Genomic DNA, 17,165 nt, shown 5'->3' with positions numbered 1-17,165 from the left:
GCCCTGGTTTACATTTTGTAACTGGTGGAACTGCACCATGTGAAGGCTTTGTGTGCAGATACAGGTGGCCATGAATATTGTTTAACTTGAATGTAGCCGCATTCACTTGCTCATGTATCAATACGGCTCCTTTTACTGAGTTTGGATCACTGCAATAGAGACCACAGGTCCTGCATAGCCTTAACCATGTGCCATCTGGTTTTTAAAGGGAGTTTCTGGTGACCTCGAGAGTGTTAAATGCAGGCAGTTCAGGAAAGATGACTAAAGTGGGTCAACAGGGAGTGACAGTAGGTGTCCAATGATGTTGATAATGGGTCTTTTGCTGTTGAGGAAGAAGCTAGATTTTTTTTTTTTTTTTTTTTTTTTGATTTTCGAGGTAGGGTCTCACTCTAGCCAGGCTGATCTGGAATTCACTATGGAGCCTCAGGGTGCTGGGGTTAAAGGAGTGTACCACCAAGCCTTGCTGCAAACAAGTGCTTTTTCTCTCCAGCCCAACTTGTTGTTAACATAGTCTCTGGGGGTATTTAGGGCACATTCCTTTTCTCAATAGTTACTTGTGCATTTCTCTTTTTCCTGATTGATATCTCCAGAGATTATCAATCTTATTAACCTTTCAACCTCTTAGCTGTATTTATTTTATATGTCATATATTTTAATTTCTGTTTGTTTGTTTTTTCTTTCCCTGAGCTCTAGATTTTAGTAGACTTGGAAGTACTACATTATTAGGATGATTTGGGGATGGGTTTTAGATTACTGCTTTCACCTTTCTTTTCTCCCCTCTTACGCATTTAAGACAGCAAATGTGTCCACCATCCACTGCTGGTGTTTAGCTGCATCCTCCAAAGCTAATTACAATAGGAGTGGCTAAGGCAAGGCCAAGGCTCTGTCTGCAGCGGTTCCCCCTTACACCTCCTCTTTGCCTCACCTCAGACCCCCCTCCTACTTCCTGGGTCACTTCTCAGCTGACTACCTGCAGCTCCTGTCTCCAGCTTTTTGTTATGAACAGCAAATAGTTGCATTGTTATTCTAATCAATCTTTGACTTTAGTTTTTAATTGAAATAGTCTGCTCATATTTAATTCAATACCTTTGGATTTGATGCCATTATTTGACAGTGTACTTACCATTTACCTCCCCCCTCCTCCGTTTTACATTTCTTTCCCCCTCCTTTTCTTTCTGATCTAAAAATACTTTTATTTATTTGAGAAAGACAGAGAAAGGGAGGGAGAGAAAGAGCATGGTGTGCAAACAAATTGCTGACGCAGCCTGGTGTGGTGGCAGAGGTAGGAGGACTGATCTCTGTGCGTTCAAGGCCACTCTGGGACTACAGAGTGAGTTCCAGGTTAGGCTGGGCTAGAGTGAGAACCTACCTTGGGGCGGGGGAACTCCAGACATACGCACCGCTTTGTACATCTGGCTTTCCATGGGCACTTAGGAATTGAACCTGGGCGGGCAGGTTTTTAAGCAAGTGCCTTTAACCACTGGACCATCTTCACAGCCCCTTTCTTTCTTTTAAAAGAAACCATAATTTTATCCATCTACTCGACCGTTCACCGTATTATTTTGTGATGTACGTTGTATGCGGATGGGTGCATGTATGTGTGGGTGGGCGCATGTGCACGTGTGTGTGAGGCCAGAGGACAAGCTCAAGCGCAGGCCCAGTGATGCTGTCCACCTCCCTTGAGACGGACTCTCTCACCGGCTGGCCACTTAGTGTCTTGGGCCCTGCTGCTTCCGCCCCGCCAGTGCTCACTTAAAAATTGTGAGTGACTAAAGGAAAAAAGCTTGGTAGAGATTTGGTATTTTATTTTAAGTATTTTATTTATTTATTTGAGAGAGGGAGAGAGAGACAGAGAATGGGCACAGCAGGGCCTCTGGCTACTGCAAACAACTCTAGATGCCTGCACCACCTTGTGCATCTGGCTTATGTGGGTACTGGGCAATTGAACCTGGGTCCTTAGGCTTTGCAAGCGAATGCCTTAACTGCTAAGCCATCTCTCCAGTCCTGGAATTTTATTTTTTTAATGCTTCTTTGGTCTGGATATGTCCCTTGAATCTGGGGATTTGTGCTTCTTTGTGTCTAAAATTCCCAATTATTATCTGTTAAGAGAGAGCCTCTGATCCACTTCCTCCATTCTCACTTTCTGGAACCTTCATTCTACCCTCCATGTCTATTGAGGTCTCCCTCATACTGGACTGTTTAGCTTTCTGTTTTATTCTAAGGTGATTTCATTGGCTTTATCATTAATTTCTTTTTAGTTGTATTTACCCAACTTTTAACAACTTGTTCATTAAATTTTTATTTCAGTAACAATAGTTTTTGTGTACAACATGTCTATTTCTTTCCCATTTCTCCTCTTCCATTCTTTCCTGTACTTGTTTCATGCTTTCTAGCTTTTCCTTTATTTCCCTGAATATTTTAATTATTCCTATATTAAGGCTTTGAATTTCTACTATTTCCAGTTCTTGTTGGTATTAAGCCTTCTACTTGTTGTTGACTGTCTTGAGGCTCGTGTGTGTGTGTGTGTGTGTGTGTGTGAGAGAGAGAGAGAGAGAGAGAGAGAGACTTTGAGATACACAGTGTGAATGCTTGACACTTACTATGATTGAATTAGTAACTTAAGACCCTAACAGTCAGCAATGGAAAGGCCTCCAGCACTGTGCCCTGGCGGACCTGTCTTTGGAGGCTAAGATGGGAGATGGTACTGAGGAGGTCTTAGGAAGTGTGCTCTAAGTTCATTTGTGAAACTTGGGCAATTTTCTCTCAGTTTTCTTGTCTTTGAAGGAGAAATAATTCCTAATTGTGGAAGTATTATGGAGAGTTAGTGAGGTAATCAAGTTTTTCATATACTAAGTGCCTACTAACTATTATAATGACCACAAACACCTGGTAACTGCTGGAGTGTCTGCCAATATCTTCCTATTCTGTGATAGAAAGAAGCCTCTTAATATTCACATGCAAGACAGTCGTTTCTGAGCACTCTGGGGACACAGGTCAAACCTGCTCACTTCACCTGTGACATGACTGAGTTGAAAGTTGGAAGACGACGCTCAGGGGAACAGGCTCACCCTGCCTCCTGCCGCGTCGTGGGAGCACTGACGAGAGGAGGCAGGCGTTCCAGACGTATCCTTTACAAAAATAAAGCCTGATTAGGGAGCTGGATCCTTGGCTTAACTATTTTGGATCACTGTAATATAGCGGTAGGACAAGCCCTGCTGAGAGGAGAGTGACCCAGATAAATTTCTTCACTTATTTTCATGGAATACATGCATTAGCTTCTTGTCTACATTTTCCTCAGGCATTGTTCCCTTCCAGAGATTAGAAATAGAATGATGGAGCGCTGAACCTGTGGCTGAAGGAAGGTCAGCACACACTCCTAGTTTATTCTTCAGGAGAAAAGGTGTATTTGTCACTTTTCTCATTACTGTGACAAAATGCCTAATTGAAGCAACTTCAGGGAGGAGAAGTCTATATTGTCTGTATTTTATTTATTTATTTGCAAGGAGGGAGGGAAGGAGGGAGAGAGAGGTGTGTGTATATATGTGTGTGTGTGTGTGTGTGTGTGTGTGTGTATATATATATATATATATATATGGAGAGAGAGAGAGAATATGTGAGAGAGAGAATGGACATTCTAGGGTCTCTAGCCACTGCAAATGAACGCCAGATGAATGTGCCACTTTGTGCATCTGGCTTACATGGGTGCTGAGGAATTGAACTCAGGTCCTTAGGCTTTGCAGGCAAGTGCCTTTACCACTGGGCCATGTCTCCAGCCCAGGAGAGTTTATTTTGATGCATGGTTTGAAAGGGTAGAGTCTATCATAGCCGGGAGGGCAGGTTAGGTGGAGAGTCCTGAGGCTGCGGCCACAGGCATGGGAGGCTGCTTCCTTACATCCTGATAGACCAGGAAGCAGAGAGAGAAGAATGCTGATGCTCAGCTGGCTTTCTTCTTCCTCCCTTTTATTCAACAAGGGACCTACCTGATCCATTGAATGGTACTGCCCACATTCAGGTCTTCCCTTATCAGTTGAAATGCCCCCCCCCCCCACACTATGTGACTAACTAATGAGCTAGACATTTCTTTCTTTCTTTCTTTCTTTCTTTCTTTCTTTTTTTTTTTTTCAAGGTGAGGTCTCACTCTAGCCCAGGATGACCTGGAATTCACTATGTAGTCTCAGGGTAGCCTTGAACTCACAGCGATCCTCCTACTTCTCCCTCCTGAGTGCTGCAATTAAAGGCGTGCACCACCACGCTTGGCTTTGACATTTCTTAATCTAATCAAACTTACAGTCAAAATTACTGATCAGAGATAGAGACATAGGTACATTTTTAGACAGAAAAACCTTACTTCAACCTCAAATAACTTTCAGTTGCAACCTTTCCTTAACTAACTGCTAGTTTGGATAAAAGAAGACTTATGTTATCAGTTATCTGTCAAGATTTCATCAGGTGAAGATTTATTATTCTAACATTTGCCAAACAGTTGCAAAAAGTAGAACTGAAAACACCAAAAATATTTTAGGACTTGGTTACCTGATCTTCATAATCAGATCCTGTGTCGACGATCTCCCCAGCATCGAACATCATCGAAGGGTCAAGGTCACTTGAACCTAAGTTTAGAAAAGACAAGATCTGCTGACTGATCGAGGCTGTCTCGGTATACTCTCCGGTGAGGCTTCCATATATCGCACGGTTCCATTAGGCTCCCACCCACTTGTACGCTCTTCCCATGTGCCGGGCTCTGTGTCCGGGATGGAGGTGGACACAGTGTCCTACCCCAAAGAAGATGCTGTGGAAGATGACAGCTCGTCAGCAGCAACATTCAGAAACTCGAAAGTATGAGGGACTGGCTACGACTGCTGACGGTGACCATGGAGTTGGGAGTCTTCTCCAGGACCTAACCCGTGCCCTGAACTTAGAGAACGAAGCTGGATGGTCTGGGAGGAATGGCTTCCATATGTCCAAGGGTCACTGAGGTAGAGCCCCTTGGGCAGAGTCGGGGGTGGAGCAAGGAGTTTCTAGAAGTAAGAAAGGCTGATTTTTGCATTTTCCTGAAGAATTTGGGTCATCTTAGACAGCAAAAGTGAGAAAAATCAGGTTAGCTGAATGTGTTAACAGAGAGATTGCTTCCCTTAGGTACCATAGGTTACATTCAATCACTTTACCCATTAATCCCCAAGGCTCAAACTTAAGCTAGCAATTTTCACAATGGGGCTGCTGAGGCACACTGACTCTCAGTTCTCATTTGTCCTGCCTGAGTGTATATCACCTGCCTAGCTCGGAAGTCAGAACTCAGTGCTGCCCATAAGGCGTTATGCATTCTGTGAATAACCAACGGCCTCACAGTTTGCTGTCAGTAGGGCCTGCCCACACTCTTCCTGGCCAGAATGTGAAATGAGCTCTGTGAGTGAAGACAGGTTTTCAACAACGTCAGGCTTCACACACTACTCAGGCAGGGGCAGGCCTGGAAGGGGTGTCCTTCTTACCCACTCATTTCCCTCTCTCCCTGCCTCCTCCCCTTCTCTCCTCTCCTTTCCTCTCTCTTCCCTTCCCCATCTTTTCCCCTCCCCTCCCCTCCCCTCCCCTCCCCTCCCCTCCCCTCTCCGCCCTTCCCCTCCCCTCCCCTCCCCTCCTCTCCCCTCCCCTCCCCTCCCCTCTCCGCCCTTCCCCTCCCTTTCTCTTTCTCTCCCTCCCTCTTTTTTTTTTTGAAATAGGCCTTCCTAGTTAGCCCAAGCTGGCCTTGAATTTGTGATCCTCCAGGCTCAGCCTCTGATAGGGTTACAGGCATGTGCCCCATGCCTGGCTTTCTCTTCCCTTAACATTACTGCCTGCTATCTTTCACAATGACTAAGTGCTGGTCATAACCAAACTAAGTATTGGGCAACAATACCATTTTTTTTTGTGGTTTTGCTTTTCTTTCTTTTCTTTTCCTTCCTTCCTTCCTTCCTTCCTTCCTTCCTTCCTTCCTTCCTTCCTTTCTTTCTTTCTTTCTTTCTTTCTTTCTTTCTTTCTTTCTTTCTTTCTTTCTTTCTTTCTTTCTTTTTTTAAAGTAGGGTCACACTCTGTAGCCCAAGCTGGTCTAAAACTCACTATATTGGGCTGGAGAGATGGCTTAGTGGTTAAGCGCTTGCCTGTGAAGCCTAAGGACCCCGGTTCAAGGCTTGATTCCCCAGGACCCACATTAGCCAGATGCACAAGGGGGCGCACACATCTGGAATTCGTCTGCAGTGGCTGGAAGCCCTGGTGCGCCCATTCTCTCTCTCTCTCTCTCTCTCTCTCTCTCTCTCTCTCTCTGCCTCTTTCTCTGTCTGTTGCTCTCAAATAAATAAATAAAAATAAACCAAAAAAAAAAAAACCCCTCACTATATTAATCAGGCTGGTCTTGAACTCATGGTAAGACTCCTGTCTTAGCCTCCAGAGTGCTGGGGTCACCATGCACAGCTTTAATATTTTCCTAAAGAACAACATTTTCTAAAGTGGAACCATCAAAACATTGTGGGACACTTTAACTTTTCTATAGACTTAAAAAATATTTTATCTATTTGTTTATTTATTCATTTATTCATGAGGAGAGAGAGAGAAGCAGATAGAGAGAGAGGGAGAAAGAGAGAATGGGTGCACCAGGGCCACTAGCCACCGCAAACGAACTCCAGACGCATGCTCCACCTTGTGCATCTGGCTTTACGTGGGTACTGGGAAATCGAACCTAGGTCCTTTGGCTTTGCCAGCAAGCACCTTAATTGCTAAGCCATCTCTCCAGCTCTCTATAGACATTTTTAACTTGCTGGGATTATATTTACTTTTCTACCTGTACATTTTTGCATTTTTCTAATAAATAATCTTGTAAGTATGTGTTAGGGTTAACATACTTGAATGCCTCAAAGCCCCATTTGAAACTCATTTTGTATGTTGTAAGGCAGTAAGATGTCAGCAGCAAAATGTACCTTTTCCAGTACATGTCATAGAGATTTTGGAACGAATATGTCACAGAGTCCCTCTCCTTCAGTTTAGAAAAGAGGAGAATGGGGGCAGAGGCGTGAATGAAGTGGCCAGGCTTACACAGTGGGCCAGAACGCCCCTAGGCCCATGGCTCTCTCTTCTCCTCACACACTCTGCCGAGGCCACTTCTCAGCAGGAGCGACCCAAATGCTTTTCACATATTGCTGCTCACAACGGTGTGCTGTGCGCAGGGACACAGGGCTACACTGTCTGTCTGCATGCGGAGACGGTGAGCAACCATGAATGATTTATGGCGAAGGGGCTGGCAGGAGGCCGTGGAAATGCAGACATCAGAGGAGGAAGCAAGCAGTCTTGCTCAAGTCAGGGGGGCCACCGCTCCTGTCTAGGTAGCCGGTGTTCCCGGCGGCACTGAAGGTGGCGCGGATTTGATGTAGCTCCCGTGACTCCCCAGCGTGGGAGCTGTCTACCGCGGGTTGGAGGTGGTGGTAGGTGTGCGGCTGGAACTGTGACAATGTGACCCTCACCTTGGCCCTCGTTAGAGTGATTCGTGAACATGTTCTGAACACAAAGTTTTACGGATCATATAGCAGCCAGGAGCTCCTTGGCCTACTTATTTTAGTTAATTGGAATTTTTATTCAATTATCTTTGAAAAGTGCTATCTGAAGGGCCTTAAACAAGACAGTAAATAGGTATCTCATGTTAACATTTAAAATTGGAGCAAATTTATTAGAAAGCCATTTTCAGCAATGTCAGAATGATACATACATATATAAATATAAATATAAATATATATATATGTATATATATATATATATATATATATATATATATATATATTTTTTTTTTCGAGGTAAGGTCTTGCTCTAGCCCAGGCTGACCTGGAATTCACTATGTAGTCTCAAGGTGGCCTCGAACTCACAGCAGTCCTCCCAGCTCTGCCTCCATGTGCTGGGACTAAAGACATGCACCACCATACCCTGCTTGAAATAACTTTTTGATTAAAGCAAATGACATGTTTATGAGGAAGAAGCGACTGGATTTCCTAATCAAAGAGAAATTTTATTATGCCATTAAGGGATGGAATATCTTGCCATACTGTTGCTCCTGGCAACAGCAACATTAACACATCACAGAAGATGATAGACAAAGGTGACATTACCAGCTCAGAAAATGCCTGAGTCACGGTGGTGGCTTGGCTTGCTGAAAACGGGACCTTCAATAACCGTACAAGGTTCAGCAAGTGAGAGGTGGCGGCAGACACACACATCCACGCAGCAACCTGACCCACGAAGGAATGGCCATGACCTTATTACTTAAAGACTGCAGAGTCAAGGCATTCGGAACAAGTCATAGTGTCGCATTCACGTCTCCTTATTTTGAACTTCTTTTCAGACTTTAAGAAAATTAGCTTTTCTATGGATAATAAAGAAAGGTCTGAGCTGGAACATAGAACCCTACAGGGAATGGTTGGTGTCACCTGTTTGAAATATAATATGCATGGTCTTCAGAAATAACATCTTCCTTTTGTCTCCTTCAGTTTAAGTGGGAATGGCACACTAGAGGGCTTTGGGTATTTATTTCTTTCTAGGACACTATTAAGGATGCCCTTAGCCAGGCATGGTGGCACATGCTTTTAATCCCAGCACTCAGGAAGCAGAGGTAGGAGGAACACTGTGAGTTCAAGGCCACCCTGAGACTACATAGGGAATTCCAGGTCAGCCTGGGTGAGTGTGAGACCCTACCTCAAAAAACAACAAAGCAAACAAACAATGATGCTCTTTCTTCTGGCGAGTCTTTAGTCTGAAGGTGGAGGAAGACCCTTCTCTAACACGGAGAGCCAAATTAAGAGCCTCTCCTGCAGTGCGGCTGCTTGGGCAGCGGCGGTGGAGGAGAAGGAACTCCCCCAGCCTTTATCTGTACCGTGTGGGGAGCTGCGTGCCTTGCTCCTGCTTCCATTAGACTGGATGCTACCCAGCAGGGTTGTGCTTCGGGCCTGAATCTAAAAACACAGTTTATGGATTATATGCATTCAATACGTATGAACTGCATGACTGAAATGAATGAAAGAGCTTTCGCATTTCCCTCTACAGAATTAAAAAAACATATTTTTATTGATTTATTTGAGAGCTAGAGAAGATAGCCAGATAGACAGACAGAGTGAGTGAGTGAGAATGGGCACACCAGGGCCTCCTGTCACTGCAAATGAACTCCAGGCACATGCACTACTTTGTGCATCTGGCTGCCAAGAATCAGGTTTTACACAAGCATGCACACACATACGCTTGTCATTTGCACACTCTCCTCTGTAGAGAACTCAGAGGCTCCAGTGTTTAATCTTCTGAGGGTTTGTACAAGAAACAGAGCATGCTATTGTCGTAATGGGTGGCTTTTATGAACATGGTGTATGTACAATGAAACCTCTATTATCATCTACCATCCATGTGTCATCTATCATTTGTATGACGTATGCGTGTTTCTACCTATCTAATGTTTTGGGATAGATGATAGAAATCAACTATGGACGCACCAGGGCCCCTTGTCACTGCAACCAAACTCCTGACGCGCGCGCCACTTTGAACATCTGCCTTTATGTGGGTACTGGGGAATTGAGCCCGGGCCAGCATGCTCTGCAAGCAATCACTTTAAACCATCTTCCCAGCCTTTCTTTTATGCAGTGCTGGGGACTTACACATGCTCCGCCAGTGCTTTACCATGACTACATTCTCAGCCCTAAATCCTTTGCTTTTGTTTTCTCTCGGGAAGCGATCTTGAGGCAGAATTTCACTCTAGACCAGGCTTACCTGAAACTCACTCTGTAGTCTATCCCAGTCTAGCCTTGAACTCATGGCCATTCTCCCTCAGCTTCCTGCATGCTGGGATTAAAGGTGTGAGGCGCCATGCCCGGCTTTAAACCCTTTATTTCTAAACTGAATAATCTTATGTTCAATCCTGACTTTTCTTCTGAGTTGCCACCTCACAAAGTAAAATCCAAAAGTTTTAGGCCACAGAAACACTGGGGATCAGCCCCACGGAATGAGGGGCGACTGCAGAGTCAGAGGGAGTCAACGGTGAGGAGCGCCCGCCTCCCCAGGCTCCACAGGAAGAGCTCCAGGGTGAGGGCTTGGAAGGGCAGATAAACCAGGAGTTGCCGTTGGGATAGAGGTGGTCCTCAGAGTGAATGGGGTGCCTTTTCCAGGCAGAACGGGAGACACCTGGATGAGGTAGGGGTTCCTGAGGAATAGTAAGTAACCCTTCACTGTTGTATGAGCTAGGTTATGTTTTTCTGCGATAGTAACAGACATGCTGTGTCACATTGTGATGACCTGATATTTATATGTGAGGTGACATTAAGAAAAGCACTCGTAGCCGGGCGTGGTGGCACACACCTTTAATCCCAGCCCTCAGGAGGCAGAGATAGGTGGATCACCATGAGTTCGAGGCCACCTTGAGACTACACAGTGAATTCCAGGTCATCCTGAGCTAGCGTGACACCCTACCTCGAAACAAACAAATAAGCAAACAAACAAAAAAGAAAAGAAAAGAAAAGAAAAGCACTCCCTGACAATAAGGGACAGCTTCCTAGCCCTTCCATTCGATTTTGTTTCCTGTCTTTTCCCCTGGGGCCAGAAAGAATGAGGCAGAGTGGCTGGGGCCACGCTTTAACCCCAGGTGCTCAGCCGTGGAGAGAAAGCCCAGGACCCCGGCAGGTGATCGGAGTGTCCCGAGGTCCTCAGGACACGGGGCTTACCTGATCTCAGCTCTTTGTTTGGAAACAACCTGTTGTCCACTGCCACGCTGATGTCATGGAACACTGCATCCTCATTCCGGTCAGCATCGAACTGCGGACAGACAAGTTTGTGATACGTGAGGCATGTAAGAGTCCAGGTGACGGTGGGCATGCGTCGCACGTGGCGTCTGTAATGTAGCAGGAGTGAAGGCATCCAAGTCTTTAAGCGGACCTTTAGCAGACCCGTCAGCCCAGCCCTCCCCTCAGAACGAGAAGGGCATTATGTGAATGTAGCCTCATAGCTAGGAAAACATGTGCCATTTTCATGACATATAAAGCAAGTTTTGAAGAAGATAACTGACACCCATGACTTTCTGACTTAGCAAATAACAAGGGCACATTTTTCTTAGTTTATAATTTGTAAAAAAAAAAAAAAAGCCAGATGTGATGGTGTACACCTATATCCCATCACTTGAGGCGGCTGAGGCAGGAGGATCACCGTGGGTTTGAGACCAGCCTGCGCTATAGAGTGAGTTCCAGGTCAGCCTGGGCTGCAGGAAGACTCTTTCTCAAAAACAAAACAAGTGAGAAAAGAACAAGAGAATGTCCAAATGGAGTTTAGGATACCATACTGAGTATATAAGACAGCGTGTAAAAGATGTCGTCCTTGCACAGTACAGATCTAGATGCAACAGAACTTATGGATTTATTTATTTTACCATCCTACAAAATTACAAAATTTAAAGTTGTTTAAAATTGCATGGTTAAATAAATTAAGCCTGAATTTATATTGTTGAATATACTTTTCATCCCTTTAGTTTTTAACAAAATATTTTATTTGTTACTTATTATTTATTTGCAAGGAGAAAGGGGGGAAGGAATGGGCACACCAGGGCCTCTAGCCACTGCAAACACAATTCCAGATGCATGTGGCACTTTGTGCATCTGGATTTATGTGAGTATTGGGGAAATGAACCTGGCCAGTCAGGCCTTGCAAGCAAGTGCCTCTAACCACTGAGCCATCTCTCCAGCCTCCTTTAGTTTTTTTTTCCCCCTCTTTCTTAAAATTTTGTATTTATTCTATGTTTTTCTTTTCAAATTTTTTATTAACAACTTCCATGATTATAAAAAATAGCCCATGATAATACCCTCCCTCCCCCCACTTTCCCCTTTGAAACTCCATTCTCCATCATATTCCCCTCTCCATCTCTATCAGTCTCTCTTTTATTTTAAAACTAGGACTCAACACCATAGGATTCACCTCTATCACACTCACTGTGTTCAGGGATATGGCAGAGGCGGCAGTGGACAGTGTTCCCCGCCAGCCAGAGACCATCTCCACGGCATAGACACTGAGGAGAGTCAGAGCTCGTCAGAGTAGAAAACAAGAGGCGGCCAAGAGCCCAACACTAAAGACTTCTGCTCCACCTTCCCAGGCTCAGGGAACATTGTGGAAGAGGGGGCAGAAAGAACACAAGAGCCACAGGGGGTGTAGCCATACTGGGGGGGTGCTGTGCCCATAGCATGAACTGGCTGGTGCATCCATGACCTCACAGTGTTCACTGATGCTTCCACAAATCAGCGTGGTTCTGAGCCCATTAACATGTTGCCGTGGAGGACAAAAGGAAGGAGATGACCTCAGGGGATGGGGTCAGGGAAGAAGGGACAAGAAAGGATACAGGGACAGGAATGTGACCAAATTACTGTATGGTCATATGTTAAAATTCTGAATAGCCGGGCGTGGTGGCACATGCCTTTAATCCCAGCCCTCAGGAGGCAGAGGTAGGAGGATCACCATGAATTTGAGGCCACCCTGAGTCTACATAGTGAATTCTAGGTCAGCCAGGGCTAGAGATCCTACCTCAAAAAAGCAAAAACAAAAAAATCTGAATAAAAAAAATAATAAATAGCTTTACTTAGTCATAATTGATATATAATCTATCATATACATTTGCCATATGCAAAATATGTTTTTTAATCTTTTTTTTTTAGAATGGGCACACCAGGGCCTCCAGACACTGCAAACAAACTCCAGACTCATGTGCCACCATGTGCATCTGGCTTACGTGGGTTCTGGGGAATCAAACCTGGGTCTTTAAGCTTCAAGGCAGGCACCTTAACCATGAAGCCATCTCTCCAGCCCGTAAAATATAAGTTTTGACAAATATGTGTTCACTTACGAAACCATCATAAAATCAAAATAATGGACATATCTTTCATCATTCCCAAATGACCCTCTAGCAGTCTTTTTCCCTGATCCTTGTAAAGTAACCGTTGATCTGCTTCCTGTAGATTATTTTGCATAGTTTTGTTTTGTGAATGCATGCACTTGCATGTGTGTGCGTGTGTGTGATGTGTGATGTGCACGTGTCTGTGCAGGTGCACATGCCCCATGGTGTATATGTGCGGTGTGTGATGCCCGGCGTACGCACGTGTGTGTGCAGACCACAGGGAACGTCCAGTGTCCTCTTATTGCTCATCTGCATATTTCCTTGAGATGGGGTGTCTCCTTCAACCGGGAGCTGTAGTACGTTGGTGAGCTCCAGAAAGTCTCTGTTCTCCCCCCAGCACTGAGGACTGGGGTTACAGAAGAGCATGGCCATGATGGACTTTTTATATGGGTTCTGAGGAGCTGAACTTGGTTTTCAGTGAGAGAGGTCCTTATACTTAAGGGGAAGGTGCTCCTAATCGCTGAACCATCCCCTCAGAAAATTTTGCATTTTCTAGGTTTTCATATAAAATGGAAGATGTGACTATAATCTTTCTTGTCTGGATTCTTTCACATTGAATAATTATATTGAAGTATATCCATAGTTCCTTATTCAGTAGCATTGTGGTGTGTGGATATTCTGAGACTTCTATAATCCCAGCTATATCTGCTATCTCTACTATTGTAGCTTTTATCTTTATATATTTGATGTGTGTGTGTGTGTGTGTGTGTGTGTGTGTGTGTGTATTCGAAACCTAGAGCCTCATACATGCTAGGCTACACCCCGGTCTCAACCATTGACCACTATCCACCCCCGAGCTTTGAGTTTAAAATTTTTTTCTATGCATCTGGTTTTTATTTTATTTTAATTTTATGAGAGAGAGAGGGAGAAAGGACACACACACACACACACCACACAGAATTGACATGCCAGGGCCTCAGCCACTGCAATCAAACTCCAGATGCTTGTGCCTCCTAGTGGGCATGTGCAACCTTGCGCTTGCCTCACCTTTGAGCATCTGGCTTTGTAGGAGGATCTGGAGAGTGGAACATGGGTCCTTAGGCTTCACAGGCAAGTGCCTTTTGGTTAAGTTTTTGAATGTGTGAAATATACTAACCATTTTAATGACCTCTGGTAACTCTAACATTTGTGTCAGTTGTAAGTCCATCTCAATCAATGCTTCTATTAAAGAGTCAGTTTTCCTGCTTCTTTGTGTGCCTGGATGTTTGTTTAACTGAACGTCCAGCATTGATAATGTGACCTTGAGGGTTGCTGGGTATTCTTGTTTTTCTGCATGCCTCAGCTTTGTTCTGGAATATACTCTAATTACTTGGAAACACCTTGATCTTACATCTCACTTTGAAGATCCCTTAGTCTAGACCACAGCAGAGCTAAACTCAGGGATAATTATTTCCCAGTGTTGAGCCGCTCTGGCCACTCTCCCAGGGCCTGGTGAAGACCGATGCTCTTTGGTCTGGCTGGAGAACCAGATGCAATTCTAGGCCTGCTGTGCTGAGCACTGGGTCTGCTCCCCATACTCCAGATGGTTTTTGGGTGTTCTGTAGTTTTTTCATGTGTACACACTGGTTGGAATCCTGCTGGATCCTGGAGGGGCCTATACATACCTCCCAACCTCTCTGGATTTTGCTCTTATCTTTGATATTTGGTGGCTTGTGAATTCTGGCCACTCACGTCTCTCAGATTCTCAGCTCCATCTCCTGAACGTGTGGGGTTCATGAGCCACCACAGGTTCCTTCTTGAATTTGCAGCCTGGCCCTTTCCCAGGCCCTCCAGGCAGGGGAGGCAGCTGCAGGACTCGCATCTCCTGCTTCCCGCCAGGCTCTCAGAATGGCCTCTCAGGGCAGCCTCCTCTCCTCCCTTCTGTCTGTCTGTATGTGAGTTGGGGAGGATCCAATCTCTTATTTCATATTGGTCAGGAGTGGAGGTGTTGCTCCTGTGGCTTTAATTCTTATCATTGTGAAGACATCTTCTGAAATTAGAAGATGTCAGTGATGCATTCCTTTATGGTTTCCTCTTGAAATGTGGGAGAGTTGGGGTACTTAAGTTGGGAAGTCACTTCCTTTCTTTTCCTTACACGGTCCTATCACAGCCAGTCACACCTATGCGATCCTCCAAATGTCCTCCCTATGTCAGACAGGCCCATGGGCAATGTGAGGTAGATGGCCTTTCTTCTATTTTACAGATGAAGAGACATCTACCCAGCAATGTTATGACTTCCTCAAGTCACAGCTCATGAGTGTACATGGTAGGACTTGAACTTGGGGTGACTAGGTCTCTATGTGACTACTTAAGCTTTGACCGGCTGAATGTGGAGACAACCTTCACAGTTTCAGTCCATTCAGCTCAGCCGTTTCATTCACACATCAGACCAAAGAACTGAGATGGGTCTCTTCCTTTTCTCTATCTTCTATGACGCAAGACTTCCATAACCCAAGACTGGCACAAGACTCTGGCTTCTGCTCTTGTAGCAAATGTCATGGCATGGTGCGGTGGCTTGAGTGTGGGCTGTTCCTCATAGGCTCCTGTGTTGGAACGCGTGGTCTCTTGTTGGTAGGCCTGTTCAGGAAGTGTGTACAGGCTTTGGGAGGTGGAGGAAGTTGGCCACTGGAGGTCGGCTTTGAGTTGCCTTAGTCAAGCCCCACTTGGTGCTTCTGCACCGTTTGCTTTCTCACTGTGGCTGTGAGGATTTGACACTGGCTGTCTGCCCCTGCCTTGCTCCCCACCACGAGAGACCTCCACTTGAAATCGTAAGCCAAAATAAACCCTTTCCTCCCATAAACTGCTTGTGGTTGGGCTTTATTTTAATATTACTTATTTATTTGAGAGAAGGGAGTCAGAGAGAATGGGCACGCCAGGGCATTCAGCTGCTGTAAACGAACTCCAGGCACATGTGTCACCTTGTGCATCTGGCTTATGTGGGTCCCGGGGAATTCAACATGGGTCTTTAGGCTTTGCAAGCAAGTGCCTTAACCGCTAAGCCATCTGTCCAGCCCTGGTTGGGTGTTTTTTTTTCCCTAGCAACCAGAAAGTAACCACTACACATTGGCACTCTGGGCAGTGTTCTATTTTATATTATCACAGTAATTGCCACTTAATTGGTAAACATTTTTACAGAATAAAGACAGTATTGGGGAGGTTATAGGCATTAACTTTTTGCCCACGTGTGCACATGCATGTGCAGATGAACATGCCCTGGGTGTGTGGAGGCCAGAGGAGAAAGCCAGAGCCTCCTCATTTGCTCATCTGCACATTACTGGGGTCACAGGCGTCTATGTTCAGCCACTTATGTGGGTGCTGGGTATCAGATTCAGGCTTTTATGCTGGTGGGACACACTCTTGCTCACTGAGCCATCTCCCCAGACCCTTCGTTGACTTTTAACTCATCAAACATTGCCTTGATGATTTCGTATTTTGCAGACTACCCCATGATTTTTTTATTTTTTATTTTATTTTGCACCCTACCCCATGATGCAAATGTGGCAAAGCTGGAACATTGCTTGGATTGCTGGAGCTCCTGAGGGCGGGAAAGCTACTTGACGATTCTGCACAAACACTCTAGTACACAGGATGCCCCTCACCACAAAGCCATCCCTTCTAATATGCCAGCAGTATCAAAGTTGTGAAGCTATAATAAACACCAACACATTTTTCTTCTTCCTCTCTCTCTCTCGCTCTCTTGTTCTGTCTTCCTTCCCTTTTTTTGGCAGGGTCTCACTATATTTCAGGCTGGCGTCGAACTCACAGTGATCCTCCTACCTCTGTCCCCGAAGGGCTGGGATTAAAGGTGTGTGCCACCATGCCTGGCTCATATTCTGGACTCTAGTATTTCTATTTATTTTTTAGTCAGGGTCTCATGTAGCTCAGACTGTCCTCAAACTCATGATGTAGCTTAGGATGAGGAGGATCTTAAATTTCTGGTCCTTCTGTCTCCACTTCCTGAGTGCTGGAATTACAGGTGTGTACCAACACCCCAGTCTTATGCGGGACTGGGGATGGATCCTAGGCAAGCACTTTGCCAATCTGGCTCTACCAGCCTAGATCTAGGAGTTTTGAAGACTATTTTGGAACCAAAGTAATAATTTATTCTTTCAAGAGAAAGTTTTGAGCTACAAGAATATGGGCTGCTAACTTTAAAATATGAAGAGTAAGCTGGGCAAAGTGGTACACACCTGTAATCCTGGCATTCAGGGGGTCAGTGGCAGGAGGATTGAAAAAGGCCAGGGTGGGCTACATAGTGAGGCCGTGT

At 45.1% G+C, this 17,165-nt stretch overlaps 1 protein-coding gene across 1 annotated transcript in view; it reads right to left on the bottom strand.

The window, feature by feature from the left end:
• The window catches only part of Ak5 (adenylate kinase 5), a 244,727-nt gene that overhangs the window by 82,430 nt on the left and 145,132 nt on the right, over positions 1 to 17,165 (bottom strand). Inside the window, exons 7-8 of the mRNA XM_004653632.2 lie at positions 10,710 to 10,800; positions 4,534 to 4,610 (exon numbers count right to left, since the gene is read on the bottom strand). Of these exons, the coding sequence (XP_004653689.2) occupies positions 4,534 to 4,610; positions 10,710 to 10,800 (168 nt within the window). The remainder of the gene's footprint in view (positions 1 to 4,533; positions 4,611 to 10,709; positions 10,801 to 17,165) is intronic.

Source organism: Jaculus jaculus, chromosome 19 (genome assembly GCF_020740685.1).
Source record: "Jaculus jaculus isolate mJacJac1 chromosome 19, mJacJac1.mat.Y.cur, whole genome shotgun sequence".
Lineage (NCBI taxonomy): Eukaryota > Metazoa > Chordata > Mammalia > Rodentia > Dipodidae > Jaculus > Jaculus jaculus.
This window is presented reverse-complemented; position numbering and strand designations above follow the sequence as displayed.